The sequence below is a fragment of the Mesitornis unicolor genome, unplaced genomic scaffold (assembly GCF_000695765.1).
Source record: "Mesitornis unicolor isolate BGI_N332 unplaced genomic scaffold, ASM69576v1 scaffold8050, whole genome shotgun sequence".
Lineage (NCBI taxonomy): Eukaryota > Metazoa > Chordata > Aves > Mesitornithiformes > Mesitornithidae > Mesitornis > Mesitornis unicolor.
In genome coordinates, this window is record NW_010157518.1 from 652 (window position 1) to 15,335 (window position 14,684).

The window sequence follows — 14,684 nt, forward strand, 5'->3', positions numbered from 1 at the left end:
CAAGTTGCTCATAACTCAACTGTTTGAAAACAGCAACAAACCTACCTGCCCCCAAGGAAATACATCCTTATCCCCAAACTGAGACACGCAGATTGGCCAGTCAAGCTGTGATGAAGGAAACTGCTACAGCGGCATCTTGAACTGAACAGCAACCAGCAGTCCCCAGACAGCCCCGAAAACTGCAAATCTGAAGGTGTGACTTCTGCTTCACAGATTTACTGCACATCAATCAAAACTACATAAAACCCAGCTCTTAATATCCATCCTAAACTATGAAGGCAGTTTAGCAGAAAGGGACGGAAGCGATAAGGCATTAAGCTTTTATGCCTGTATTTTATATCTTGCAGCAAAGCAAGGCAACAAAGTAATTCTTCAACAGTTTGCTCGAATAAAGGTTTAAATCAGCAATCTGATCTACTCACCCTTCTCACCGGTATCCAGGGAAAGTTTCTTAATGTCATCAGCCAAGGCATCCTGCAAGTGGTCTTGCCCAGGCCCTTCATCGTTATCATCAAACTGAGCTTCTAAAATGACATCCGGGCTTCTAGCATCGCCTTTCGCTGTCTCTTGAGGAACGCAAGTCGCCACCACGTCCTCAGGGACATCTGATTCATGCATGGCTTCTGTTTCTTTGTCACTGCCATCTGGCTTTATTACCTGAAGGAGCAGGGGATTAAAAAAAAAAAAGAAAAGGCGAACCAAATCACTGGACTGAAGAAAGAAAACATTATCTTTCCTTTTCCATCCGCATCCCCAAGGAGCTGACAGTGAGTTGTGGGTGGCTGGTGGCACACCGCAATTGCCGTGTAATTAGCCACAGATATTGCACAACCCAAAGAGGTACCTCACTAGGATAACGACGGGAACAGCACGGCTTTTGCAATACCTCAACTGTGACAATAATGTATCCAAAGCGTATCTAGAGCATAACCATAGCCCTCTAATCGCCTCGCCAGAAGCTGGGAGTAAGCACAGAGAGGGAGGAGGATACACGACAATGTAGCGAGTTAAGCCATTGTTCACCAGAATACACTCATCATCCGGGAAGTCCCAAAAACCAAGCAGTTCCAGTGAGGGCTGGGCCCATGTCAGAGCACATCGCCAGGACAGCTCCCCAGCACACGCTGAGGAACAGGCTGGAAACGTACAGACCAGGGAGCACGGTGCCCTGCGACCGGCCAAGGAACTGGACTGTGGCAGCTTGGGAAGGCACCAAGCTTCACACTGATTTTGGGCTCCAGTCTTTTTGTTAAAAGCACTCCAAATCTCCTAATTAAATTACTGAGAAGAATAAACTCAATTAAAGTACAAATTACTTAACTGTTAACTAACTGATAATTCAGGTAACTAACTCTGACCATTGCTACAGACTTTTCCTCATTTTCATGCAGCAGTGGCACAGAGGGAGCAGAACCATACACGTAATCACATCAAACAAAATCTTAACAAACCCGTGTTCTGGTTAAGTAGACCCCAGACCTGGATGGCATCACTCACAGCATGTGACAGGGGCAGGAACTGCTCCATCTCAGGGAATGATGATCAAAATGGTTGATACCTTGGATAAATACGCCTTTACTGGCATCCTTCATGCAACCAACAGTGAGCTGCAAGCACCCACCTGGCCCTGGAACCTAAATCCAGCTTTTAGTTGCAAACGTATTTCAGTTTGAAATCAGCACGGAATAGGAAACATTAAAATCAGAAAGAATCTGGGTGACCCCATCTCAACGCCCTCCTGGTGACTGAGCTCCTCTCCAGCTGGTGCTGGCGTTCACCTGGAGATGCTCCTCCAGCATCCCCAGTCCTCGGCATTGCTAACCCGGAATGTGACAGCAGCAACTCAGGCAAGTGAAGGGTCCTTTAAAAAGTGCAATTAAAAAAAAAACCCAAAACCCCCTTTTGGTAACATACTTGACATGACAGATACAGTCACTAGAAATAAGCATAAATAGCCTCAATGGGTCCTAGCTGAAGATAACCATACCAAGTAAGAAAAATATCATTCAAAAAGCTCCACAAGTGATTCTTTAGTAACTAAAAAGCAAACAGAACAAATCAGACCGGGACAGGGCAGAATTTCACAGTTTTACATATACAGAGCTGCAGTCAAGCTCTCAAGCAGCGCCCATTTCTTTGTAATCTTTTCACAATACATAACAGAAATAAAATCAATTTTAAAATGGGGTTGAATTCAAGTCTTTTAAAAAAAAAAAAGCCCTCAGATGACATTACTTTGAACTCTTGTTACCTTTTGTGACTCTGCTTTCCTTCTTTATTTTCATTTTTTAATATGTATATAATTTGTTACCATAGCAGTTTTGGACTCAAACACTAAATTGTGACACAAAAAGGGAAAAAGTTTGGCAGCAGGTGGGAAAATGGCCCATTATTAAACCTGGCTACATTTGGTACATAAAATACTGACACACAACGGTCTGGGCAAGAACAGTCTATTAGATTAGAGAGCTGACAGGACTCCACACGCTAGCGGCTCTGCCAGTGTGCCTATCCAAAACGAAACCCAGTGTCAACAGTAATGTTTGGACCCTGCCATGGTCAGATGGGGATGGATTCAGCTCTTAAATTTCAATTGCACCAGATGTGTGCAAGTGTGCAACTTGCAGCAGGAGTTCATTTTCTCCAACCCCTTCGGGCTTTGCCTGAATTTCTTTCTCACCGAGTTGTTCTCTGGAGAGCGTGAGATGTGTTTCGGGAGCCGAATTACAAAGCTTTCTATATGTAATGCAGCAAACAACATCAAATCTATCTAAACGCTAGGAAGTGCTTCTCTAAAGCAGCTTATGCTTGAAGAGTTTACGTTGCATTAAAGAAGGCAGCAGAGAGGGATTTCTTTTTAAATGCTATATGCTAAAATTACTGTGCTTCCCCCAAGCGACACCACCATCGCTACCCAGCGTGATGCTCCAGCTGTGACTGCCTAAGCCCTCAGTCACACATTTCCTTATGGATTCGCAAATGGATTTTTAAGTAAAGTTTTCCAGAGTCCACAAAAAATCATGACCTCCACACAGCACAGAGCAGCAAAATGTCCAGATGCTGGCAAGCATGGGCAATAGGATTTGTTTTCATTTTAAGGCCAAGACAGATCATTTAGGCTGACCTCATACATAACAGAGCAGGGAATTTCACCCGAGATTTCTTACATCACAGCAAAAATTTAGGGAAGCTGTACATCACAAGACTGGAAAGCTCCATAAGACTTTACAAAATCGGGAGCTCAATGGATACAATGACTGCATTTAAGATGATTGGAGTTGCTGGCCAACATGAGCTCATCACACAGATTCCAAAAAGTGGGAGCCTTCTGTATACGAGCAGCAGCAAATCTGAGCATGACATAATATGAATTTCTTACATGCAGCAACTTGGAGACAAGAAACTGATGATAATGCACTCTCCTATTTCTTACCATGCTACTGAAGCTCGTACATGACACAACACATACGGTTAGGATGTATCAGTACTTACCAGAGATGCAGAATAAATCAAATATGCAATAGGACTGTGTGATAGACATAGCCAATGTGCAGTACAGAGCATCATCGCTCTTTGCCAATGCAGCTGACTCCAGAAAGATGGGATTCCCTCACGCTGCATATTAAGCATTAATTAAACATGAACTGCATGACCCTACCTCGATACAAACATCCCAGGATCTATGGTTAAAGCCCCCTAAGGACCTTAACTTCCTGACCCAAGAAGTCAAATGTCAACCTTATGGTTATACTCTTTTCAGATGGTTTTTAATTTTAAAAAAATCTCTTCAATAAGCAACTGACTTTCATCAAAATGCTTATTTGAATGTCTGATCCTTGAGATAGTGGTGAATAAGTTTTCTTCCAACTTTAAACAAACATCTATCACTGAACAAGCATCAAGTTTCTGCCCTACAGTGATTAGTTGGTAAAGTCACAGCTGATTGCACACAAGATCTTTGAATGAAAATCCCATTTCAACCATAAATGTAATAAAAAACAGCTCATGGGCAAGCAGATCCTGGCATGGATAGGTCCAATCTGGACAGCAGCGCGATTCCCTCGCTGCATCCAGCCCGGTCTTGAAGTAGCCATCAAACGCACAATTGCCCTTACTCGGGAGGAATTTGTTCCAGCAGAAAACTGAACCAGGAGCCATCTGCAGGCACAGGGTTACCTCCTGAGCTGCGGGAGAAGCTGCTTTCCCTGCCAGCAGCAATCCTATACCTGCCCTGTTAGTTCCAGGCTTTTCCCTGACTTTCCAGCTAAGCCTCCCATCCACATGTGGACAAAGCCCAGGCCTGTTTATCCTCAGATCAGGTAATGGGGTTTTTTGTTGCTGTCTCCTCAATGGCAACAGCTCACAAATCATACAGTAGTTTACAATCTCAAGCTAATGAACTACACCAGAGATTCAATCATCTTTGAGCTATTAACCCCCTGGCTTCTTCCAATAAATGCACCAAGCCCCCAAAGCGTCTAAGCCCAAGACTAACAGGTTTGCTTTTCTTCCTTATTAATCTCTGATCCTTACAGGCAATCCATTAATCTTCATAGATCTGAAGGTGAGACATGGATGACTACTGGGCTACACACAGTTGGAGAGATGTACCTTGCAGGTAAGGAAGCAGGATCATCTTCCCTGTAGCTGTTTCGGACACAGAGCCAATAAAAGTTAAATTCTTAATCTCACTCAACATGCTGGCATTAAAAAACGGACTGAAATATTGAATTTTAGACATTTCCACTAGAGAATACCATTCTTGGGATTCTTCAGGTCAGACTTGCCCACCACACTCCAGGATACCACTACTAGTTCAAGCAGAGAGCATCTGAAATTCTTCTTTAAACATCCAATGGCCTGTGCTCAGTTATCGCTGTCCTTTTTTCCACAGCAGAATTGCTTCAGAAATTCAAAGACAGCATTTGCTTCCACTTAAAAAAGAAACAACAAATAGATACATGACTCATTAAAAAAAATAATAAAATAAAACTGTTTAGATTTGATAAGGAAGGAGTACACTGACAACATCTATCACATCAGCCAGACTTGGTCAGTTAAAGCCCTTGGGAGGTATCCTTCTTGCCGCTCCAAAATTCACCAAAGCCCCCAAAGGGGGTCTTGCAATGAACAAGCAGTAGGAAACCCACAAGTTCACAGAATAATCCACTGGGAATTGGGTTTTGGGTGGGATTCCACAGAGGTCTGCAGCAGCCCAAGCACTTCCAATAATCTGAAACTAAATATTAAATCACTGGTAATAAAACTTGTGGATGACAAAGACTTGCAGAGCAAACAAGTCCAATAGGTGAGGAAGGCTGAGCTGAATCCAGAATGTTTGGGAATAGCCCAAAGGAGACTCAAATATCTAAGAATATGCAACACACGCCTGTGAATGGCTCTGCTCTGGAAATCGCTGACTCTGAAAAGAATGCAAAAGATTTCTAATGACCAGCAATTTCGGCAATAGGATCCTTAGGTATCCAGCAAAAGCAATCTTAGCTCCGTAACACTGCACTAGTGAGACATGCCAGACTTGTGCAACATGTCTTTTCCTAAGGGAACGAACGGAGATGACACAGCACAACACCTCTTCTCCCTGTGTCAGTCAAAACCCAGCAAAACGCCTCAGAATGAGTCATCAAACCCAAAATGTGTAACTCACCCATACCATTTCAGAAGGGTCAAGCCATTAATGGTAACTCTGTTCACTGGGGGAGGCAGGGAGCTCACACGAAACATGGGAGCAGCTATAGGGAAAAAAATCAGGTTTTCAGCCCATGCCTGAAGCCCTCCTGAGGTCTGCAAGCCAAGGTAAGATGCCTTTCTTCTAAAAAATACTCTGCTCAAACACAAGCTCTACTCACAAGTTCCTATGGTCAATACTGGGTAGGGAGACACAGTTGAGGTCAGAGTTGTTGGTTCTCTTTGCAGTTGAGCTTTAGTGAAGCAACAAGTTTGAGCAACAGGAACAGGTTGAAAGTGGTTCTTTCAAAAGGAAGACAGCTGAAAACAGGGGCTTAGGACCAAATTACCGCCCCACCACTAAAAGGACCGTTGCTACCACAACACTAATACAAACACCGCACTTCAAACCAATACTGAGAACACCTGCATCTATTAACATTCCAGCTTTTGCCATATTAAACAGGCTTCACTTAAAAGCCGGTTCATTAATGCTCGCTCACGAGGGAGTAGGAACGGTGCCTGGCTAACGTGAGGATGCTGTCACAACTCATACACATGCGCTAGAGCCAAGCGACCATAAATACTGCAAGGAAAAGCTTTGCTTTGCTGAAAAGAGCAACCAAACAAAGGCTGGCTCGCTCTTGTTCCTTGTATAGAGGATGGCACTTTAATAAGAGAAAAAACACCTGTCCCAGTCACCCTGCCTTCTCTTTAAAATCCCACATACACCCGAAGGGTTCTGGCAAGGAAAACAGCCCCGTCAAGGTGCCCACACTCAGTAGCAGCAGTTGTGACATTGCTTTTAAAGTAATAACAAGGCTAGACTGGAGTTTTTGTTGTGGTTTAGGGTTGGACTTTTTTTTTTTAAGAATCTTTTAATTCTAAATCACTGGAAACACTTGCTAACAGCCCACAGGGTAGCTATTTTCTATTAAACAGCACACTGTAGTTTACATTCCAGGCATCCCATTGGATGCAATAATCACACAAACATCCGAACTAAAATCTCTCCCTCTTGATTAGGAAAAGGCCACTTGCTCCTCCCCGGTGGGCACTGCTGTTCCCAGATGTCACACGCAGTTTTGTCACAGCCGTCGCTACAAAGCCATGGATCCAAGGGGGTAAATGATCTGAGTACGCAAAGGCTGCTTGGAAATGGCGCTTTTCAGAGCTCTTCTCTGACTCACCCCCGCTGCAGGAGGCGAGAAGTGGGAGACAAATAAATGAAGTCTAATGCATGTGTTTTCAAAACAAACTACAGAAACAGATCTGCAATATGCCCATCAAACCGACTGAATCCACAAAGCCAGCATCCTGCATCCTCTCTGCGCAGACTAACCTGCAAAGTGAGTTTTTACTGCAGAGCTAATTCCAGTATCAGACCGTGCATCCAGGTTTAGTCCAGCCCAAGCAGACTCAGCTGACAGCCCCACATCCACGCTTGTCAGGCAGCTGCACAAGTAACAGAATTAACTGGAAAAAAGCAAAAAAGACCCCAACATATCTCCAAACAGCCACCTTTTTTCAACACCTCATCCTGTTTCCACCAATAAACCTAAATCCTGAACAGTTCACTCATCTCTGTGCCTCAGGCTGCACTAAACATCACAGGTTACAGTGTGTCCCCTCCAGGTCCAGCTCAAGTCCTTCTACCACCTGGCACAAGTAACCAGAATAACAAGTGGAAAACTCTCAAGACTGACCTTTCTGAATCACAGAACGTTAGGGATTGGAAGGGACCTCCAAAGCTCATCCAGTCCAATCCCCCTGCCGGAGCAGGAACACCCAGATGAGGTTGCACAGGAAGACGTCCAGGCGGGTTTTGAATGTCTCCAGAGAAGGAGACTCCACAACCTCTCTGGGCAGCCTGGTCAAGTGCTCTGTCACCCTCACTGAGAAGAAGTTTCTTCTCAAATTTAAGTGGAACCTCCTGTGTTCCAGCTTGTGTCCGTAACCCCTTGTCCTATCATTGTTTGTCACCAAGAAGAGCCTGGCTCCATCCTCGTGACACTCACCCTTTAAATATTTATAAACATGAATGAGGTCTCCCCTCAGTCTCCTCTTCTGCAAACTAAAGAGACCCAGCTCCCTCAGCCGCTCCTCACAAGGGAGATGCTCCACTCCCTTAATCATCTTTGTAGCCCTACGCTGGACTCTCTCCAGCAGTTCCCTGTCCTTCTTGAACTGAGGGGCCCAGAACTGGACACAATATTCCAGATGTGGTCTCACCAGGGCAGAGTAGAGGGGGAGAAGAACCTCTCTGAATCCCAAAGCCAAAACAAGAGCTGTCTCCTCGCCGTGTATCTCCACTCCCTACCTGGTCTCTGCCCTATCATTTGCCTCTGGAAGCTCCCCACTCGCGTGAGCCTGGCCCTCACCCCACACCTACGCTCTGCTTCCAAATATGTTTATCACCTCTTCACTAACACTGAGCAGGAAATGGTTCCTTCTGTCACCGTCTCTCCTCAAATCTACTCCTGCTTTCAAGCTACCACCTCTCTGTGGCCACCTCAGATCCATCTCCCCCAAATCTGGGCCTTGCACTGCTGCCTGTAGGATCAGGGGCCTGTTCCCTCAGGTTCATTTCACCTGGTTCTCCTAACAGGATAAATTAAACACCTCCATCTGTAAGCTCCTGCCTTTTTGTGCCCTCTAACAACTGCTGAGAAGCAGGAAAATACAAAGTTGCTGGAAGCAGCTGCTCCCCATGCAGCTGGTACCCCATGTGTCATGGCACCAGTGGCACGAATTGCACCACCCCAAAACTCCAAAAAGGAGCCACTCTGCAGCCTGTGCAGGAAATATCTGAGCTCAAAGAGGGCCCATTACCCCACATTGCTTCAAAAGCAGAGCTGGAAAAGGCTCATAACAGGCTCCTGGTATGTCTGCACAACCTTTCCCAAGGACTGCGTGGGGATACCTGTGAGAGAGATCTCTCTGGGTTGGAGCGGATTCACACTTCAGAGCTGCTCTGTGATATTTGGACATGCTGAGGGTAGCAGCATCAAGGAGATGCGGGGAAACACAGCTTCCCTGTGCCCACTTGCAGAGAACAACAGCATGATCCCTTTGTGGACCAGCTAAGCTGGTAAGGACTCCCAGCAGCATTAAAGAGCTGTGTTTTATTATAATCAGATCTACAAACTTGTTCCACACTTTCCACTCCCGATGCCACCCCCGGGATTTGATTCAGTGCTTAAAAAACAGCCTCTATTTTCAGAATACCTACTGCTGCTGCACTAACCTTCCCACACACATTCCCCAAAACACAGGAGCCCCCGGAGCAGAAGTGATGCAGCAAACACCCCGTGCGCTCACGTGCCGTTCCTTTATGCAGCCATACATTATCACACTTAGAGCGGTGATGAATACTTTGCCACAGCCCATCACAAGTACAGCAAATCTCTCAAGTGAAAAGAGTTTGACCCTGGAGAGGTGCAAAAGCTCTAGTTCAGCATCCAGCCTTTAACAACATCCAGCAATTTTCATAAAAGAGGCCCTAAAAGCTGGCAGCCGCCCTGCTGGACCCCAGTGAAACGTTCCTTGTACCTCAGGTCTTTGTATTGCCTGCTCCTCACAAGACCTCCCACTTTGGTGCATCTCATGAGCCGTGCGTTGTACTCCAGGCCACAGCGAACTGGAAGCGAGAGTGTAATGCACAGGGCCCAGCTATGAGGTTGCCAGAACATATTGGTTTGAAAACATCACAGAAAATATTCAGCTCCATATTTTGACCAGTAGCCAGGAAGAAAATGCATGGAACAATTTTGAGAACTGTTTTTCAAAAGTCATTTAAATCAAATTATGCCCCTTCCACACTGGCAGCAAAATTTGCTTGTCTTTGTGTGTGTGTTCTTCTCTTTTTTAACTTTTTTTTGGTGTTTTTTTCTCTAAAACTGTCACCCAGCCATCTTCTGCTGGTAGTGTGGACAGGCACTGCGACGCTGCAGCAGCGGGTGCCAGGACAAAACCTATGATGCACCGTCCCTAGAATAAATCACTCAAGAGGGGTGGATTAGAGGAAGAGAGCAATGTAAGGTTACATCTTCAAAGGTACCATTCTCTGAAATCACCGCTTTTTCAGCAAACTACTGCAGAAAGGAAGCCAGTTTGTATCTGATCTAAAGCAGCAGACAGGCTTTTGGATTATGTGCAACTTCAAGACAATACCATGAATCAATATATATTTTTAAAGATGTAATTATTACACAGTGCTTGCGTGTAATCAGAAAAGAATCCGCTTGTGCTGAGTGTGTATTATTGGAAAGCTGCAATGCCAAGCAAATCCACACCGCTGGCTTGCACAAACCCAAAGTATTATCCATTACTGCCCTTTTTTTTTTTTAACAATACAAGTATGTATGAAAAACATATTTCCTGGAAACAGCGATACTCTTTGAAGACTTATTCAACATTTGATAAACCGAACAAGCCCGCACCCGCACGTGCCCGTAAGAGGAGAGCGGGTTGACAATGCAAACTGATCGAAATGTACTGCGAGGCCCATCCAAGATATTTGCATACCTGTACCTCCCAAGGCTACATAGGTTTGCGGCTTTGTTCTGAACGGTGCCAAAATAATTTCCCATGCGGCTAAGAAAATCTCTTACTGGTGATCAGCACTTTAACTCATCAAGGCAGGAAGCAAACAAATCAACCAAGAGTTAACGTGTTGGGGCTCGCGCCCTAAGCCCCTCACTTTCTGTTTTCGTTCCTTTGGATGGGGCTCCGAGTGCCAATTCCCAGGGGTCTCAGCCCCGCGCGTGTTTGGACACACTTTCAAAGCCCCGAATGGTACACCTGGGACACGGCACACACTGCTCAGGAAGCACACGGGGGCCAAGAAAAGCAATAGAAATTTCCACAGTTAACTCGCATTACTGGTTGCCAATAAGCCTCTTATTATGAAAACCCATAATTGGAAACTGTCATATTACAGAACAATTTATGGAAGTTTTCAGAGCGTATATGCCCAGTGGGAACTGCTTTGACCGGTGTGTTCCATCGGCCCAGGTCTGCTTGTTTATCCCCACAGTGGGAGAAGAGCATCAGGAACCTAAACGAGTCCCTGCTGAAGCACCACCGAGACTCCCACTGCAGGAATAATTCAAATAGTTGCTAGCTCCTTAGTCTTTCCATCATCCATCTTTATGGCTGTATTCAGGCAACAGCTGGGCTGCCCTATCTTTATTTCCTTTTATTTTCTGCAGAACCATCCTTGCACTTATATTGGGATCAACTGCTCCTCTGAGGACACAGAAGGCAAACCGCAGCTGATCAGGACTGAGTGCATCCCGCTGTGCCTGCCCCAATCCCATCAAATGAACTCGGCAAAATTAGACCCTACTCCTACAGCCTCTACCTTGTCACACCAGGGAAAATGGCACCTACTTTAATTCCTCAATCAGATTTCAGTTGTACTAAAATATGGCTCCAACCAAGAATAATGTCCCCCAACAATACTATTAAAGTAAACTGCACAAAACCAGTCAGTGCTTCCTTTGCAGACAGTCATGTTTTGGTGTGAAAGTAAATGGATTTTGTAACAGGTGTTGGAGACATCCTAGGGAACTTAAGAGACTTTTAGCAACAGAAGAAGACTGGGAGTTCCACTTTAACACCACATTTTCCATACAGGAGCCAGCAGGTACCATCTGCCAGAGTGGTTCCTCACTACGAGCAGCTCCATCCTCTAGGAAATGGGTTGAGACATCAAGTGACCATAAGGTTACGGGTATTTTGGCATGCTGCGCTGCTGCCAGGTCCAGTCATGCGCACCAAGAATTTGGTACCTTCCCCATCACCCTGGATGGGCACTGAAATCCTCTGTGCTCAGGGCACAGGAATTGGAGGAGATGATCCCTCCAAGCATGGTGAGTTGAGGAAAAGAAAATCAGATTGTTCACTGGGGATAAGAGATTGTTGAGAGCTTTCTGTGTCTCTTAAAGTCATTTCCGAAGAAAAGACAAGCTGTGAGTCAAACATACCCCTTCATACTTGATACCAGCAAGTTCTGACTCTGGAGAGCATCTCACACTCACACAGCACCAAGCGCCCATGGAGGAGAGCAGGGAGGTGACAGCAGCGCATTTTGCTCAAATGCTCCTGAAATGCAGAGTCTGGGGTTTCAAACAGGGAACATTCCCCACCTCTGACCTAAGCCTGCTACAAATGCACTTATTTGGGCTTCCTGGCTTACAAGACTGTTTCACGCAAATGCACAGAGGTGTCCTTGAATGCCTGGTTAGAAAGCACAGGTGGGACTGCCTTCACATTAAATCACTGCTACAGCCAGCAAATCCCAGACTTCCATATCTAAGACTCTCAACAGGTTCCTTACAAAATACATCAGGAAAATAACCCTGCTCTCAATCACCCCTGTCTTTTGGTAAGTCACTCAAGCCATCTTGCCGGCTCTGCACTACGTGATACTGTGCTAGGCAAATCTACGCGTGCTGTCCCAAAGACGTTGCAGCTGAATTCCACAACGTGAGCAATGCAGAGTCCAAGCGTGAAAATAAGGCCGAAAAGAGCAAAGCAGCCGTGGTAAAGCCATGCACACAAATACCTGACGGTTTCCATAAGCTGAGTATCTTGGAGTATCTTGGGTTGCCTCGCTTCACGGGTATCAAAGCAAGAGGACGTCAAAGAGCAACACAAGGCACTGGGGAAGGAGATGTCCCAGGAGAAAGTCAGTGTTTCCCCACGCAGAAAACGGGGATGATATTTGGTCTACGTGCAGATGTGAGGATTAATGTTCCCTAACACTTTACCTAGATCCAAAGTGCCACTTAACTTCTGGAGGGTTATCAGAAACACTAACACACAACTTAGCTTTCTGCGAACGGAGGGAGGTTTTCTCTCTTCTTCCCACCCAGGGACTAAGGTTCAACCACACAGACCCTGCTCAGGGCTTCCCAACCACAGATAAGGCTTTCACAGCAGTAACCCAAGGGCAGCATTGGTTTATTTACAGCTGCCAGTTGAAATTAAGATAGGATGGAAACAAATGTCCCACAGTTCCAAAAAACAAAGCACCACTTCTAAGCTAACAGGTTTATCACTAATCACAGCAATTATTGAATTCCTATTTAAAGACGACCCAAGACACAATCCTGCTGTATCGCACTTGGGGATATCATGAGAACAGCAAAACAAAAGCAAAATTGTGAATGATGCAACAGCTACAACCATAGCTTTGCTGTCTGTAAGTTTCAAACACTTATTAACAAGCATTTTTGACAATTTGGTTATCCGTGCCTATCCAAAATCAGCTCATACCTTGGTCAAAACACTTAAAAATGAAATTTCAACTGGTTTAGAACCAAATTATCTGATTCTGAAATGTTTAGGTAATTGTCTCTTACAGTAACAGAAAACTGAATTTTTAATTAAAACTTCTTCACTGAACTCACCTCCAGCACCAAAACCACTTCTGCTGTGACTTTTTCTTGTTATGTAGCTTCACCCACACACACACAATAGCAACGGTACCAAAGATTTTTCAGGAAGTGGGAATACATGAGAGCAAGAAGGTTACGCACAGATCGGCCTCGTAAGGAGCCCATCTTAATGGAAGTTAAAACAAACTGGGGCCCTGAGGATGCTTCTGGAAACACATGGGTGATGCTCAGCGTCTCCCACAGGATATGTATTGCTGCAGTGTTCTCTCTGTTTAGTGAAAATAACCAATATCACCAGGTTTCCTCTGGAAACCAGCGCTGGCTTTTGCGTCATATGGATCCGCTCACATTACTCAGTGACGAATCGTATTAAAAGCAAGCACCTCAAGCAAAACATCTATAGCTCAGTTTGCGTGCGTATACCTTCAGCAACATGCCACGCTTCATTAAATTTCGAAGCAGTGTTTATTAGAAGAGTAAAACGCATCAGCATCCTTCACCAGGCTTCTCGGCTTATTTTCATGACGTCAATATTCAGGTTTATTTAATCCAGGGAAAATATACATTGATTAAACACGGTCTCAGAGCATCTCCTGCAGCACTGAAAAACGCAGTAAATAGCAATGGCATATTTTTTCTTCTTTTCTTCAGAATAAGACTTACCATTACCATAAACAAGGTGTATCTTACCTTTGCAATCAGCAATTTAAAAAGCCTCTCCCTGCAGCGAGAGCTTCTTGATGCCAGGTACTCTCTGCTTTGTTTTTCCTGCCTGGCAACAGATGCTGTTTATTGAAAGCTTTTCCTCAGAATGCATCAAAAGTCAAGCTCAATTGTTCTAATTCAATTCAAAATTTAATGCAGGGCAAGGGATTAACACGGGGGTATTTCTGTTGTACTTCTCTACAAGCTGAGTAGCACTAACTAGAGATTTCGGTGTCTACTTCTCCTCTGTAACCTCAACTTGCAGAGCAGTCCAGGTTTTCTTTCCTTCTCCCAAAATTCATTAAAAAGCCTTATTCGAGCTGAGATTTCGTATACAAGTTTTCCGCCAAGAACAAATTTTTACAACTAAGTTTTAAGCGCTTAAAAAAGAATAAAATCCAGGATTTATTATGGAAATACTGACAGTGCCCATAATCACAAGTACAGAAACATTATTGCGATAGGTAGTTCGTATCCCATCCAAAAAGAAAAGTTGGTCTCAACCAAATTCCACTTTTGTTCTGTAACAATGGCCAGTTATGAGGTCAGTAAAACAGGTGCAAACAAAAAAATAGCGAGAATTTAAACACTGCTGATGGCAGCATAAAGCCGTCACCTTGGTCATTAAATTCTGGTTGTGCAAGAGGCTTTTTTTAGAAAGTCTTGAATTCCTTTATAACTCACTTCTCCTGGGCAAACTCCTCTCCTATTGGTCATCACAGGCTAACTTGGCAAATCCTTGCACCCTGCTTCCAAGTCCTAATAGCTTGGCCATTCCCAGAAATCATTAATCCACTGATTCATACTCAGTTTTGTCAATGTTATCTCTCTGCTCGGTCCGATGATGCCCACCCCTGTACGTCTGCAGCTCAGCCACACAAAAGCCAT

At 44.7% G+C, this 14,684-nt stretch overlaps 1 protein-coding gene across 1 annotated transcript in view; it reads right to left on the reverse strand.

Annotated features, from left to right (window-relative positions):
• Nucleotides 1-422: 422 nt before the first annotated feature.
• LOC104537422 overlaps nt 423-14,684 on the reverse strand; it is a gene marked incomplete at its 3' end in the record, with an annotated part of 55,171 nt that continues 40,909 nt past the window's right edge. The window contains 1 exon segment of the mRNA XM_010180311.1: nt 423-657. Within this exon segment, the coding sequence (XP_010178613.1) occupies nt 423-657 (235 nt within the window).